General features: G+C 44.5%; 1 protein-coding gene across 1 annotated transcript in view; it reads right to left on the minus strand.

The window, feature by feature from the left end:
- The window catches only part of LOC119970889, a gene marked incomplete at its 5' end in the record, with an annotated part of 434610 nt that overhangs the window by 143070 nt on the left and 277748 nt on the right, over positions 1-13792 (minus strand). Inside the window, 1 exon segment of the mRNA XM_038805997.1 lies at positions 4489-4637. Within this exon segment, the coding sequence (XP_038661925.1) occupies positions 4489-4637 (149 nt within the window).

A 13792-nucleotide genomic window follows, 5' to 3' on the forward strand; every position in this document is an offset into this window, starting at 1 on the left:
CCCAGCACCTTCCTCTCATCTTGGTACAGGGCGATTGCCCTAGCTTGTTGGGCCGTGATTGGTTGCGCCACTTTTAGACTGATTGGCAATATGTTTTTCAAGTGGGGACAGGGGGCTTATGCTCGGTATTGAGCAAGTTCCCCGAAGTTTTTCGGCTAGGCCTCGGTACCATTAAGGTGACCATGGTGGGGCAGCACGGTGGCACAGTGGTTAGCACTGCTGCCTACGGCTCTGAGGACCTGGGTTCGAATCCCGGCTCTGGGTCACTGTCCGTGAGGAGTTTACACATTCTCCCTGTGTCTGCATGGGTTTCACCCCCACAACCCAAAAGATGTGCAGGATAGGTGGATTGGCCACGCTAAATTGCCCCTTAATTGGAAAAAATAATTGGGTACTCAAATTTATTTTTAAAAAAGGTGACCATGGTTACTATCCAGGTGGACCCAAAGCCCAACCTCAATATTTTCGGGTCTGGCTTACAATATTGTTGGGAAGGCCAAGATTGAGCTTCGACAGTTGGAAAGTTTTGGGACCATCTAGCCGGAGCGCTTTACCAACTGGGCGACGACAATGGTCTTGGTGCTGAAGCCGGATCGGCCAGTTTGCCTACGTGGCAATTGCAAGTTAACAGTGAACACAGCTTCTCAGTTAGACTGTTACCCGTTGCCCAGGATAGAGGATCCACGTTGGCTGGTGGATCGACATTTACTAAACTCAACATGAATAATGCTGATTTACAGCAACGTTTGGATAAGGCTTCGAGGAAGTATGTGACTATCAACATACACAGGGTCTATACAAATACACCCGGCTTCTGTTTGGCTCTTCCTCAGCATATGCTGTGTTTCAGCATGTAACAGAGGGCATTTTGTGCACTTGCTGCACATTGCCGTCTATCTCAATGACATTTTGATCACTAGGGCGACGGAGGAGGAGCATTTGAGGCTCATCAAGGCGGTGCTACAGAGATTCTCAGAGTATGGAGTCCGTCTACGCAGGAAGAAATGTGTTTTTCATGCCAAGCGAGTCGTAAATTTGGGCTACTGGGTCGATCACAAAGGGTTACAACCGGTAGCAGATAAAGTACAGCCGATAAAAATGGTCCCCACGAGGCGCCACGGAGCTCCGTTATCTCTATTACCGTTGTTCCATTCCAAACGCGGCTACCATTTCTCCCCCCCGCCTTTCCCTTTATTGGCTTGGGTTGCGGCGGTCCAGAGAGCCGTACATATGGTAACAAGGGGCCTAAAGAAGTAGACTGTGGACTCTATGGATACCCGGCTGGCAAGATTCCAGTTTTCGTACAGGACCACTCCTCACATATTGACTAGTGTGACCCCGGCCAAGCTGTTAATGGGTTATTTGCTGTTATTTCAGACATAACTGTGTTGCTGATGCCGGCCATTGGCGCTAAGGTGTGCCAAACCAAGAATTGCAATGGCGATGCCCGGCTTGATGTCAATCTCTTTGATTCTTCGTAGCAGGCAATGTGATCTATATTTGTAACTTTGCCGAAGGCACTTGCTGACTCTCTGGGATCATCGCCCGCCAATTGGGTCCTGTATCTTTCCAGATTCGTGGACAGCTTTTGGGGCAATACCCGAATCATATCCGCACCCGGCGGTCTCTTCTTCATCCCGTACTATGGCAGACTTCTTCGGATCCTTCAGTTCCATTGCCTGTATGGCCTGCTGCTGAGACACGTTCATTTTCGCACGACTCAGACATGCCTGACATTCTGTCCTCACACTCCGACATGGAGACGGAAATGTCTGAGATCTCTGACCTTGTAGTTTCACTGCTCTTGGCCGATGATCAACCTATGTGTTCCTGCCGAACACATTGTTCGCCGGCAAGGTATACGCCGGCCGATCCTACTCCTCCGCTCACCGATTTTTGCAACTTTTTCATCTTGCCCTCATCATCGTCCAGGGGAGAGAAGAGTTTGTAATTTGTAATAACCTTCTGCACGGGATATACGATGTGGGATGATTTTTTTCCCCGTGCTCCTTGAGGAGTATGCGTTCCCCCTCCAGAGGCAGGGTAGCTTATCTATACTTGTATAAAAGTTCAGCCAGTCTGGATAGGAGAGAGTACTCGGTGAGGTTCCACCAGTACTCATGTATATAATTATTGTAAAATAATTGTCATTTCCTTTTGCTTCCTTTGGACTCACTGAGCCTTATTAAAATTTTACTTCATTTTCACTTCTTTAAGTGGGTGCTTAGATGGCATACGGCAGAGTTCCCTGACATGATATCACATGCATATTGTTTGTACATGAATATTAGAACATCAACTTATGTGACTGTTAGAATAAAAGTGAGGGGACAGAGATGAGTCAGTTTATACACCGTCACATCTTAAAACCATAGAACTCCTATAGTGCAGGGGGCCATTCAGCCCATCGAGTCTGCACCGACTCTCCGGAAGAGCACCCTACCTTGACCCACTATACAGACTATCCCTATAAGCCCGTACCTCCAGTTAGCCTTCAGATCTCTGGACACCAAGGGGCATATTAGCATGGCCAACCCACCTCACCTGCAGATCTTTGCCTAGGTTCCTTCCATGAGAGGCCGGGTTCAGTGCCATCAGATTATTCAATTTTCGTCCACTGCTCCACCAGTCCATTTAATTCTATTTAAATGATAATTTTCACTCTCTTTCAGACCAAACTTACACTTCAAATTTATTTAAAGTTGGAAATAGCCCAAAAGACATGTTTGTTTTGTGTGAGATTTAAGATAAACAGGCAGAGCCAGAACTGAAGTTGGGAGTTTAAAAATACAACAACAATAAAGAAGTCAAATTTCAGCATACCAAGAAAATTCTGGAAGAAAGGCATTTTATCACAGAATCATAGAATCCCTACAGTGTAGGAGGCGGTCATTCGGCCCATTGGGTCTACACCGACTTTCTGAAAGAGCATCCTAACAAGGCCCACTCCCCCACCCTATCCGTGTAACCTTTGGACACTACGGGCAAGTTAACATGGCCAATCCACCTACTCTGCACATTATTAGACTGTGGGAGGAAACTGGAGCACCCGTAGGAATTCTACGCAGACATGGGGAGAACGTACAAACTCCACAGTGGTTCAAGGCCGGAATTGAACCCAGGTCCCTGGCACTGTGAGGCATCAGTGCTAATCACTGTGCCACCCTGCCGCCTATTTATGGAAGACTGTTGTCACAAATTTGAACAGGTTCGTGGATAGTTTTAAGATGTGACCTGCATTTTATGAGCCGAGAGCTGCATTTTATAAGAATTGTTTTCAGTTTGGTTAGGATGTACTCAATGTTCAGGGTAAACGTGATGGTACTGCAGTCTTTAAAATCTTTCTAAAAACAGTCTGCAAAATATATTTTTGAAGTAAATATCATGGATAAATTTCAAAGAGGAAGCAAAAAGTATTAAGGAGAGATTTTCTGTTTCAGTGCACTAGGTGCAGAACTGTTCTTGCTGGATGCACATACAAAGAACCTAGGGATTCTAAACCTTGAATTTTTCATTGAGTTCTCTCACCAAATGCAGAGTCAAAAATTGCACATGTGAGCCCATGATTTTCTATCCACAGATGAGAAATATCACATGATGAATACATGTAATCTCTCGATACGCACTCCCAGCACAAATGCTGGAAATGATAAAAGCAAAAGCATTCTAAAATGGATTAAGAAATTAAGTACGTTTTTGACTTCTTTGGATTTCAAGGCAGAGGTGTTTGTGCCAAGAAATTCTTCTTTTCCTACATCACAACAGTGACTGTAATGCAAAAGGAATTTGTTAGCTGCGGAGCGTTTGCAATGTGACAAGATCATGAAAGTTGCTTTATAGTGCAAATCCTTTCTTTCTTTGCATGGACAAATACCCACTGTCAGCAGATGAGATTGCACACTGTTTGATCTGGAGTATTGCTGCCTCTACCCTACTACAATAATGTAACTTTGCAAACTTCAGAAAAGAAAAATTTCTAGCATCAATGTAACATTTTACCCATTTATCTGTGACGTGACAGTAAATCTAGTGCCAAATTAATGGCAGATTTTTGTTGTGGCCCCTGCCACTTTAATAAGTAACTGGTTCAAGATGCACAAAATCACTACATGTAGCACCACTACAGGCAGGAAACCGAGATTTCCTTCTCGCTATTCTCGGCAGGATTGACTGGCACCTTGATGAATGACCAGTTTCTCCTAAAATTAATTCTGTATCCACCTATGCTATTAAAGCAAGTGGTTTAATTAATAATGCAGTGAAAATCTACGTAATTTTCTCCATAATTCAGGTGGTAAAGACCATCTTTTAATGTGGAATTCCAACTTGTAGAAGGTATTCAATATACCCCAAATCCAACACAATATATAATGCAACATCTATGAACATTACCAGATAAAATGTTAATATATTTGCAATCAAATTATTACTGAATTCTCAACAAACAAGATTCTGAAATTTTCTCATAAAAGATATTGCTGAAGTTACCTGAACACTCCTGTTCCAGAGATAAATGACTCCTCTTTTCTCAGTCTGGCCAGGATAGCTCCTCCTTCAAGCTGCAGTCTAACCAGCCTAGCATCTTCTAAAACATTCTTCATTAGGTGTCTATACTGTTGCAAAAGAGCACTGGCTTCCTGGAAACATAATAATAGGATAAGCTTCATTCTTACGACACTACACATTATACAATATTACTACTTAACATGCAAGTCACCAATTAATGTTAGTGTCACGATCATACCAATGCTAGGCCAGCATTTATTGCTCATCTCTAATTGCCCATGAAAACGTGATGGTGAGCCATCTACTTGAACCTCTGCATGCCCATGTGTTGTACGTACACTCAGTGTTATTAGGTAGGGCATTCCAGGATCATGACTCAGTGACAGTTAAGGTACAGTAAATAATTCCAAGTCTGGATAATGTGCGTCTTGAAGAGGAATTTGCAGGAGGCAGATGGCTTAGTAAAGTATTACGATCTCAGACCAGACCCCAACAGCGGCTGGCATACTGGACAGAAATACCAATATTTGATTTTAATTTTGCAAGACTGTGAGGAAAGGATACTTTGCTCCAGCAGTGATTACACAAAAGAAATAGGAATATAGTATATTAAAACAAACTTTATTACTAACACAGTATTAAAATCTTTAACATCACACCAGAAAATAGCTTAACAATACTACTCAATACAATGAATACAATACCCTCAACTGCTATCTCATTTAAACAAGAAGAAGAAAACCCATCTCAGCTCTCAATTCACTTTAACTACCAATGGTACATAGAAATTTCTTTCCGGAGACGGCCTTTGAGAAAGAGAAATCCTTTGACACTGCTTTAAAGACAAGATCGGAATCCTGTCAGGCCCATTCAGAAACTTTGGCTGAATATTTTCAGAAGATGTTCCTCAGCTTGTTCTCAGTCAAGTCTTTAAAGACTTCAATTCTGAGCCGAATGAAGCTGTGTCCAGAACTGCTTTCTAAAAAGGCCAGACGCCTTAGCTCCACCAAATAATATCATCTTAACAAGCTGAAATCTAATTTGGGGAATCCACTTAATCAAGACAAAATTCCATCAGCCCAAGTTTTTTAAGGTGGTTCAATTTCACCCCTGGCTTTAACCTTTCAAGACTAAGATTAATTTCCAAGCATGATTTCATTAGTCACACACACACACACTAACCAAAGTTTTTAACCTTACTGCACCAAATACCTATAATACAATACGTCTGAAATTCCTACATACATCACAAAGTCATCGCAGTATGACATTTTGAGGATCAGCAAAATCATTTATGCCAGACTATATGATGTGAAGCCCAAAGACACCCCAGTCACCCATCATAGAGACCTTACAGGAGACAGCAGGAGGTTCTGGACAAACTGCTAAATCTGGATAAGTTGACTAAGGCTCGAGTCCTTTGAGAAGAATAAATCTCCCAGAAGAGACTGCTTACCAGTTGAGCTGCATCCGGCTCTGTGGGACTGGATTGGCCCAGACGTGTTGCAAGTATACAAAAGTATGCTTCTGGTCCATGAGGAAAGGTACCATTACACTCACCGACAGAAGGAAGGTGGAAAGGGAGGAAATTTAAAATTGGTGATCCATTTCACTGTTAAATATGGAGTGTAAAAGACTGTCCAAGGTCACTGCCAAACGGGTCAAGTCTGATCTGGAATCGGTGATCCACCCTGACCAGATCGGTGATGTACCTTGCAAGATGATCTCGTATTGCCTTATACTCCTTAGGGTTATGATCACCTATGTGTGGGACAAGGGTATGGATGCCTGTCTCATCAGCCTGAACCAGGAGCAGGGCTTTGACAGATGTCACACACCTACATGATAGATGGGCTCCCAAAATGGGATTGGGAGAGGAAGTCCACATTGGATTCAACAGCTCCAGGCAAACATCAGTAGCGCAGCTACAATCAACAAGTGGAATCAGAAAGTTTTTGAATTTTATCTGGAGACAAGCAGGACTGCCCCATCTCTCCAGTCCTGTTCAATGTATTGTATGGAACCCTTTGCTATGGCCCATCAGGAAGGATTTGAGCATAAAAGGAGTGATGATCCCAAGCAGCGGAGTAACTCAAGTCAAAGCCTCCCTGCCATGGGCAGCATCACCATCTTCTGTTCAGATCCGCTGTCGATGCGCAGGCTGATCAATATATTCACCCAGTTCGAACAGACCTCAAGTGCCAAGGTAAACTGTGGCATAAGCGATGCCATGTTCTTTGTAAACTGGGCTGACTGATCTCTTGTTCCAATCACCGTCAGGTCGGACAGTCTAATGGTGCTGAGGATATAGTTTGGAGAGACCAGGGCATGGATTAGAGACCGGAAGAAGGAAATAGGTTTGAAACAAAAATTGGGTATGTGGAAGTGATGCAGGTTAAAAACTTGATCATCAGGTGTGAGGCACTGGGTGTCACTGTACGTGGAGCAGATCTGGTCCATTCCTTATTCCTTTGCTGTGGCAATCACCCATGTTGTTTTCCGCTTCATACGAAGTGGCATGATGGCACAGTGGTTAGCGCTGCTGCCTCACACCTCAGGAACCCGGGTTCAACTCTGGCCTCGGGTGACTGTGTGGGGTTTTCACTTTCTCCCCTTGTCTGTGTGGGCATCTCTGGGTGCTCCGGTTTCCTCCCACAGTCCAAAGATGTGCAGAATGTTTGGATTGGCCATGCTAAATTGTCCCTTAGTGTCCAAAAGGTTAGATGGGGTTGCTGGGTTATGGGAATACGGTGGAGGCTGGCTCATGTAGGGTACTCTTTCCAAGAGCCAGTGTCAACTTAATGGGCCGAATGGACTCGTTCTGCACTGCAGGGATTCAATAATGTGGAGGTTGAAAATGGATTGCATTTGCAGGGACACGATGTAAAAATCTCCAGATAAAGGGGGGAAAAAAGTGTCCAATATCACACGAATGTTGATGGATTTGCGTGTGGTTGCATCAAGCCGTGCATAGATCCTTGGTACGCAAACACCAAGTGCCACCACGTGCTGAGGTTCTATTTGTCACTGGTGTTGCAAAGCCTGCGTTTGGCCATGCTTCTGCAGAATGCTCCAAGTTGTTGGACTCGGCCATACCACCACTCCCTCGTGGAAAATGGATGTACAGAAACACATTCGACCACAAGTCCACCAGGCAGTCGTATGCACACAACATTCCAGAGGCCCTACGGGAAAAGGAGATGGTGGATCCCTCGGCAGCCTTTCAACGTCATTTAGCAAAATGCCTCATCACCAGAACTTTCAAACAAGCAACAAGACTTGACTGGTGGTGAGAAAGGCCCACCCCATCAGATCCTCCCTACATGCCCCGAGTTTCACTCCAAACTGCACAATGCCCTAGATGTGGCTGTGGTAAAGAGACCATTGCCAACCTCCTTGTGGAATGTGCCTGGAGAGAGATGAGGTGGTTTATGTCGAGGTTCATCCCGAGCAGCTCTGTGACACAAGACTTTCGGCTCTACGGGTTGTTCCCAGGGGTGAATGCCAAGATAAATATCATCTGGGTTGCTGGAGGATTGACAACTAGGTGAAAGACAGTTTTTGGTCTGCCTGAAACCTGTTGGTCTCCCAAGGCAAGGAGTTGTCCCCGATAGAGTGCTGCAGACTGGCATATTCCAAAGCCCAGGTCTATGTGCTGAGGGATACATTAAAGTTGTAGGCATCTGGGATGGCCACTTCCAACAAGAAACATGAACGTCCGCAAAGCCTAAAGGGAAATATGGCCAATGTAAGATTCAGGCAGGTACAGAGCTTGAATGTATATTTGTGAGCAGACAATCCAGACAGCATAGAAACCCCCAGCCGATTAGCATTTTAATGACCAATCTCCGTAGGACAAAGGACTGATACTCGGGTATCCGAGACAATTCCAGACATTTCGGAGCCACTCTCCTTAGTAAGGAAGCATGAACAGCAAGGTCAATGACCGCTTAGGACATGCCCAGCCACCAAGGCACCCGCCCCTTTATTGGCTCAGATCGAAGGCAGTGATCGAGACCTGCCCAATTAATTGGGTCCAAACCTAAGGACCGCGCAAAAGAGCATGAAACCCCCCCCCCCCCCCAAAGGATAAAGAGAGACACTGCCATGTGTTGGATCTCTTTTGGACCTGGCGCTCCGGCAACGTCTATCTCCAACTGCAGCACCACAAGTAAGTCCAAGTTCAACGCTCGCTACCAAACAGATGAGCCAACTGAACCGCAGTTACTTCTTCAGATCCAGATTCAAACAAAGGCCTCTGTTCCTCTGACCTAAGCCGGGTGCCTGAAGTTAAGTACAGGTTGTCATAGTGTTAGGTGTAATTTAGCTCGTAGTGTTTATGTTGCATGTGTAAGTTAATCGTGTGTGTAAATAAAGTATTATTGAACTTGAACTAACTAACTGGTTGTTGGGTCTTTGATCGATTTCCGGTTGAACCTTGTGGTGGTATCATTTGATACCTGGCAACTCTGAAAGCAATATAATATCAATATCGAGACAAAGGGCAACCTTATTGACTGCCATCATTTATGGCGAGTAAATATAGCAACAAAGTTTGAGGGAGCCGCTGTCGAGGCACAATGGGGGAAGATTGCGGTCCAAGACCTTTCACCATTGTGAACTAAGGGCAGGAGAATTGTATAGAAACCCCTTCGGGCTGTATATTACATGTATAAAAATTGTATGGAAGCACCTCAGAGTGCATCTTGATCTATGGAGGCAACTTAAATACCATTGCATCATTTGTATTGGCCATTTTGAAATATCTGTGATGTTTCTTTGACTATATTGAAGCACCTCAGAGTGCAACATGATTGAGATAGAAAACCTGACTATTATTGCTCTTTGTGAGATGGCCATTTAAAAGGTTTGCAATGTTCTTTCAGACACTTTATGAATAAAGTATAGTTTTGCAAAAAGGGGGAAATTTGCAAGTGATGGTGTTCCCACACATCTGCTGCCCTAATCCTTCTAGGGGGTAGAGATCATGGGTTTAGAAGGTTTGTTGATGGAGCCTTGGTGAGTTGAAGTACATTTTGTAGGCAGCACACATTGCTGCCACTGTATACCAGTGGATGAGGGAGAGAATGTTAAAGGTGGCAAATAGGGTTCTAATCAAACAGGCTGCTTTGTCCTGGATGGTATCAACCTTCTTGAGTATTGTGGGAGCTGCACTCATCCAGGCAAGTGGAAAGTATCACATTCCTGTCTTGAGCCTTGTCGATAGTGGACTGGCTTTGAGTATTCAGGAAGTGAGTTAAGTCTTAATTTAAAGAAGTAGTATTGCATTAGAGACACTGATTTGGATACAAATATTTCTGCTGGTTCTCAATGAGTCTATCTATTTTGTCTAATTTCTCCAGAACATGCTCGCTGTTCGAAAAGTCGTAATAGACTCGTAATACAACAACCTCAGCACTACTTTTCCACAACTGCTGCTCAATGGCTGCTCCACACCCCTTCCCAAAATAAAAGATTATCCAATAATACAATGTTGACTCTTTTAAATGTCTGGCTGGCCACCCTAGACATCATTTATAATAGGTTAGGACCATTCGGGGCCATGTTTTCAGCATCAGTAGTCAGTGGAATAATGTAGTTTCAAAAAAGCAGTTGTGGGGGGGGTGTTTGCAGTGAAAATTGTTGGGAAAAAAAGGGCAAGTTCAACCTGCCTTAATAACTGTTCTAAAGATCTCTAATGTGCTTAATATGCAAATTTTATCAGTCCAGAACTGCCTCAACACATTTTACAAGAATATAATGTAAATGAATGCCATAACTACAAAATTAAACAGCTCTTTTCTGCAGGAGGCAAAAAGGAGTGCCAAAACTCCATCATTTAATGCTGAGCATGGATTTACATTCACAGTACTGGACTTCTAAGTGCTGGTCATAAAACAGCATTGCTAGCTGGACAGGGTTAACAAGGAGAAAAATCCAAGCAAAGATTTGATTATTATTTGCTGAGCTTTGCTATGCGGAAATTTGCTGCTGATTTTGCTTGCACATCACAAATGTCAAGCAATGACCATCTGCAACAAGAGAAAATCTAGCCAACTGCACTTGATGTTCAACAGCATTACCAACAGCATTCAACAGGAATACATCAGAAATGACCATTGGTGATAATTTTTAATTCTTTCACAGGATGAGGGCATCGCTGGCTGGACCAGCAATGTTATCCATCCCTAATTTCCCCAGGAAAGATGATGGTGAGCTGCCTTCTTAAACTGCTGCAGTCCATGTGTTTTAGTACACCCACAGAGCTGTTAGGAAGGGAGCCCCATGACCTTGACCCAGTGACAGTGAATAAATGACAATATAGTTCCAAGTCAGGGTGGCATGTGGCTTGGAGGGGAACTTAGAGGTGGTGGCGTCCCGTGCATCTGCTGACCTTGTCCTTCTAAAGAGTAGATATTGCAGGTTTGGAAGGTACTGTCGAAGGAGGTTTGGCAAGTTACTGCAATGTATCTGTATATCATACACACTGCTACCACTGTATGCCATAGCAAGTTTGCAAATAGAATGTGGGAGAGCAGCTAGGTTTTTACTGGAATACTCATGTATAGAGGCAACAAAGGCATGAACTGAGGATTTCAGTGGTAAATGAATTGAGGTCAGGACAAAGTCAGGCAATATTACAGAGTTGAAAATAAATGGCCTTGGTTACGTCACAAATATGTGATTGGAAACTTATTACAGGGCTAAATATGGCCAAAGTTTCAAACAGACTAGTTTAGTCCCAGCAATCATCAGGGAGAAGGATGGCATTGATAGGTGGGAAATGGAGTTTGGATTGGGACAGAAGACAATGGCTTCAGTTACCTCTGGCGTTCCCCAAGCATCTAATCTTAGTCCCCTCCTATTTCTTATCGAGCTGCTGTTCTAAAGGCTAGGGGTTTACGGCCTCGCCGTGGCAGGACCAATCAAGCAAGATATGATAGGCCAGCCAAATGTCCAGTGACATTCAGCGGGACCAGAAGATCCTGGCTGAAAGCACTGCATTAGCTTTCATACATACGCTGATGATATCCAGCTTTATCTCACAGCCTCAACTCTTCCACTGTTTCTCAGTTATCAAACTGCGTATTTGACATCCAGCACTGGATGAGCAAAACATTGGGAAGAAAGTCCTACGTTCTACTTCCCCTAAATTTGATGTCATTCATCACTTTGCCACCTGTGCCCCGACTTACACCAATTCCCATTCACCTTTTACCCTTGTTTGTTGACCTATATTAGCTCCTGGAAAACAAAGCCTTGATTTAAACATTCTAATCCTCGTTTTTAAGTCTCTCCATTGTCTCACGTTCCCCATCTCTATAATGTCCTCTAGTCCCACAATCCTCCAAAATAGCAGTATTCACCTAATTTTGGCCCTTGAGCATTCCCAAATTTCATTGCTCCATCAGTGGTTGGTTGCCTAAACACGGAACTCCCTCCCTAAACATTTGATTCCCTATGCCTTCCTTCCTACAAGACAAGAACCTTAAAGCCTACCTTTATGAGAAAGCTTCTGCCCATCTGTCTAACGTGGTTTAATTATTTTTTTTTTATAATGCTCCTGTGAACTCCCATGGGATGCTTTATTAAAAACTAGAAGTTGCTGTTGAGATGCTCATTAACTTATAATCGTGAATCACGAAGGCTGTATCTTCTATTCTACAAATGAAATAGGTACATTACTTCAAGTGGAGGTATAGAGAGTTGTCCTATTTACATGACCAGGACAGCAGTCAACAGATCCTGACAGTTCATGGTACAATGCATCAATTTATTCTGCATCCTTCAGTGACACAGGTAGTAAATGAAGGAGGGAATAAATCAGAGTTGAGGAAAATAATCAAGAATAAGAGGACCCTCTAGCATTTAAATTGAATAGATAGGCACAGTAAACACGTTACAAAGTGTTTGCTCACAGCTGTCATCCAGAAAATTCAGACAACCTTACAGTTTTAAATGTTCACCATGTACATTTATTCTGCTGGACATCAATTTTAGCTGCAATTTATTCCGATGCGTATTTCTTTTTAACCTCCTCTCCCTCCATACAGTAATCCGAGATGCTTGCTACATTAAAGGTTACATGCATTTTTCTTACCTAGGAAAGTTTCCCTCATATTTACAAAAGCAAATATGTTAAGTGCCCCATGAAAAATCTTGCAGTGCTTAATTTGAATAGAAAACTGCAAATTTGCTCTGCATGTCATTTCCCAGTATCTGTCTAGCTAAAACAAGTATAATAAACTATCCTCTGATGGTTTATGATGCACAATCAATGAACACGAAACGTAGGTGAAGTCCGAAACGAAAGGCTTTAACCAGCAAGAAGTGAGCCCGGCAGCAGACGTACAGGAAATGGCCAGGCTGCTGGGGAACACGGGTTCTTATATCCCACCTCGTAGGCGGAGCTACCTTCCTCTTGGCCAATAAGAATACAGAGAACCCGATTCTTGGGCCAATGAGCAGCGAGCCCTCTGCACCAATGGCAGCTCACACTCCCAGGTACCGTAATACCCCTAGTCATACTACCACATTCACCCGTTGTTGAGAAAGGAACCGCGGGGGGGGTCCCGTGCGAGTGGGTAAGAGACTGCTAGTATGACTAGTGATGTCGGATCGTACCTCTCCAACGGTGGCTGCCCTCTGGCCCGAAAACTATGTACAGGGTCGTGTCAGAACACAGTAACTATATACAGGTTAGAGAGAAAAAAAACGAGAGAACAAGCAAGAACAAGGGTCCATCAACAGTTCTCACAGACTCGATCAGCCGATCGGGGGCCTTGGACGTCCTCTGCGACCTGCGGAGCTTCGCTGGAGACGTTGGAGTTGTGATCGTCCGTGACTCCGGAAGCGATGATCCGGTCCTTGTGGCTGCGTCCGTACCCCTAGTCGGAGCCGGCGAGGGTCGTCCGGTCCTCTAGGCAGCGCAGGTAAGGGTGTCAGCGGGCCAGGGAGGGGAACGCCTGCCGGAAGCAGTTGCGGGTTGCGGTTGGGGGGGGGGGGGGGGGGGGGGGGGGGGGGGGGGGTGACACCGGGGGCGTGGCTGGAATCCGGCCAGGTCGGATATACGGGGGAGAGGGTACGCGTCCAGCTGCGTAAACCTGTTGATTTTCTGACTGTAGTCTATGACCATCCTATTCTTCTCCCCGGTCTTTACCACCAGAACCTGTGCTCGCCAGGGGCTGTTGCTAGCCTCGATGACCGCTTCCTTCAGAAGCCGTTGGACCTCGTACCTGATGAACGTCCGGTCCTGGGCACTGTACCATCGACTCCTGGTGGCGAC

The sequence above is a fragment of the Scyliorhinus canicula genome, chromosome 9, assembly GCF_902713615.1.
Source record: "Scyliorhinus canicula chromosome 9, sScyCan1.1, whole genome shotgun sequence".
NCBI classification, from domain to species: Eukaryota; Metazoa; Chordata; class Chondrichthyes; order Carcharhiniformes; family Scyliorhinidae; genus Scyliorhinus; species Scyliorhinus canicula.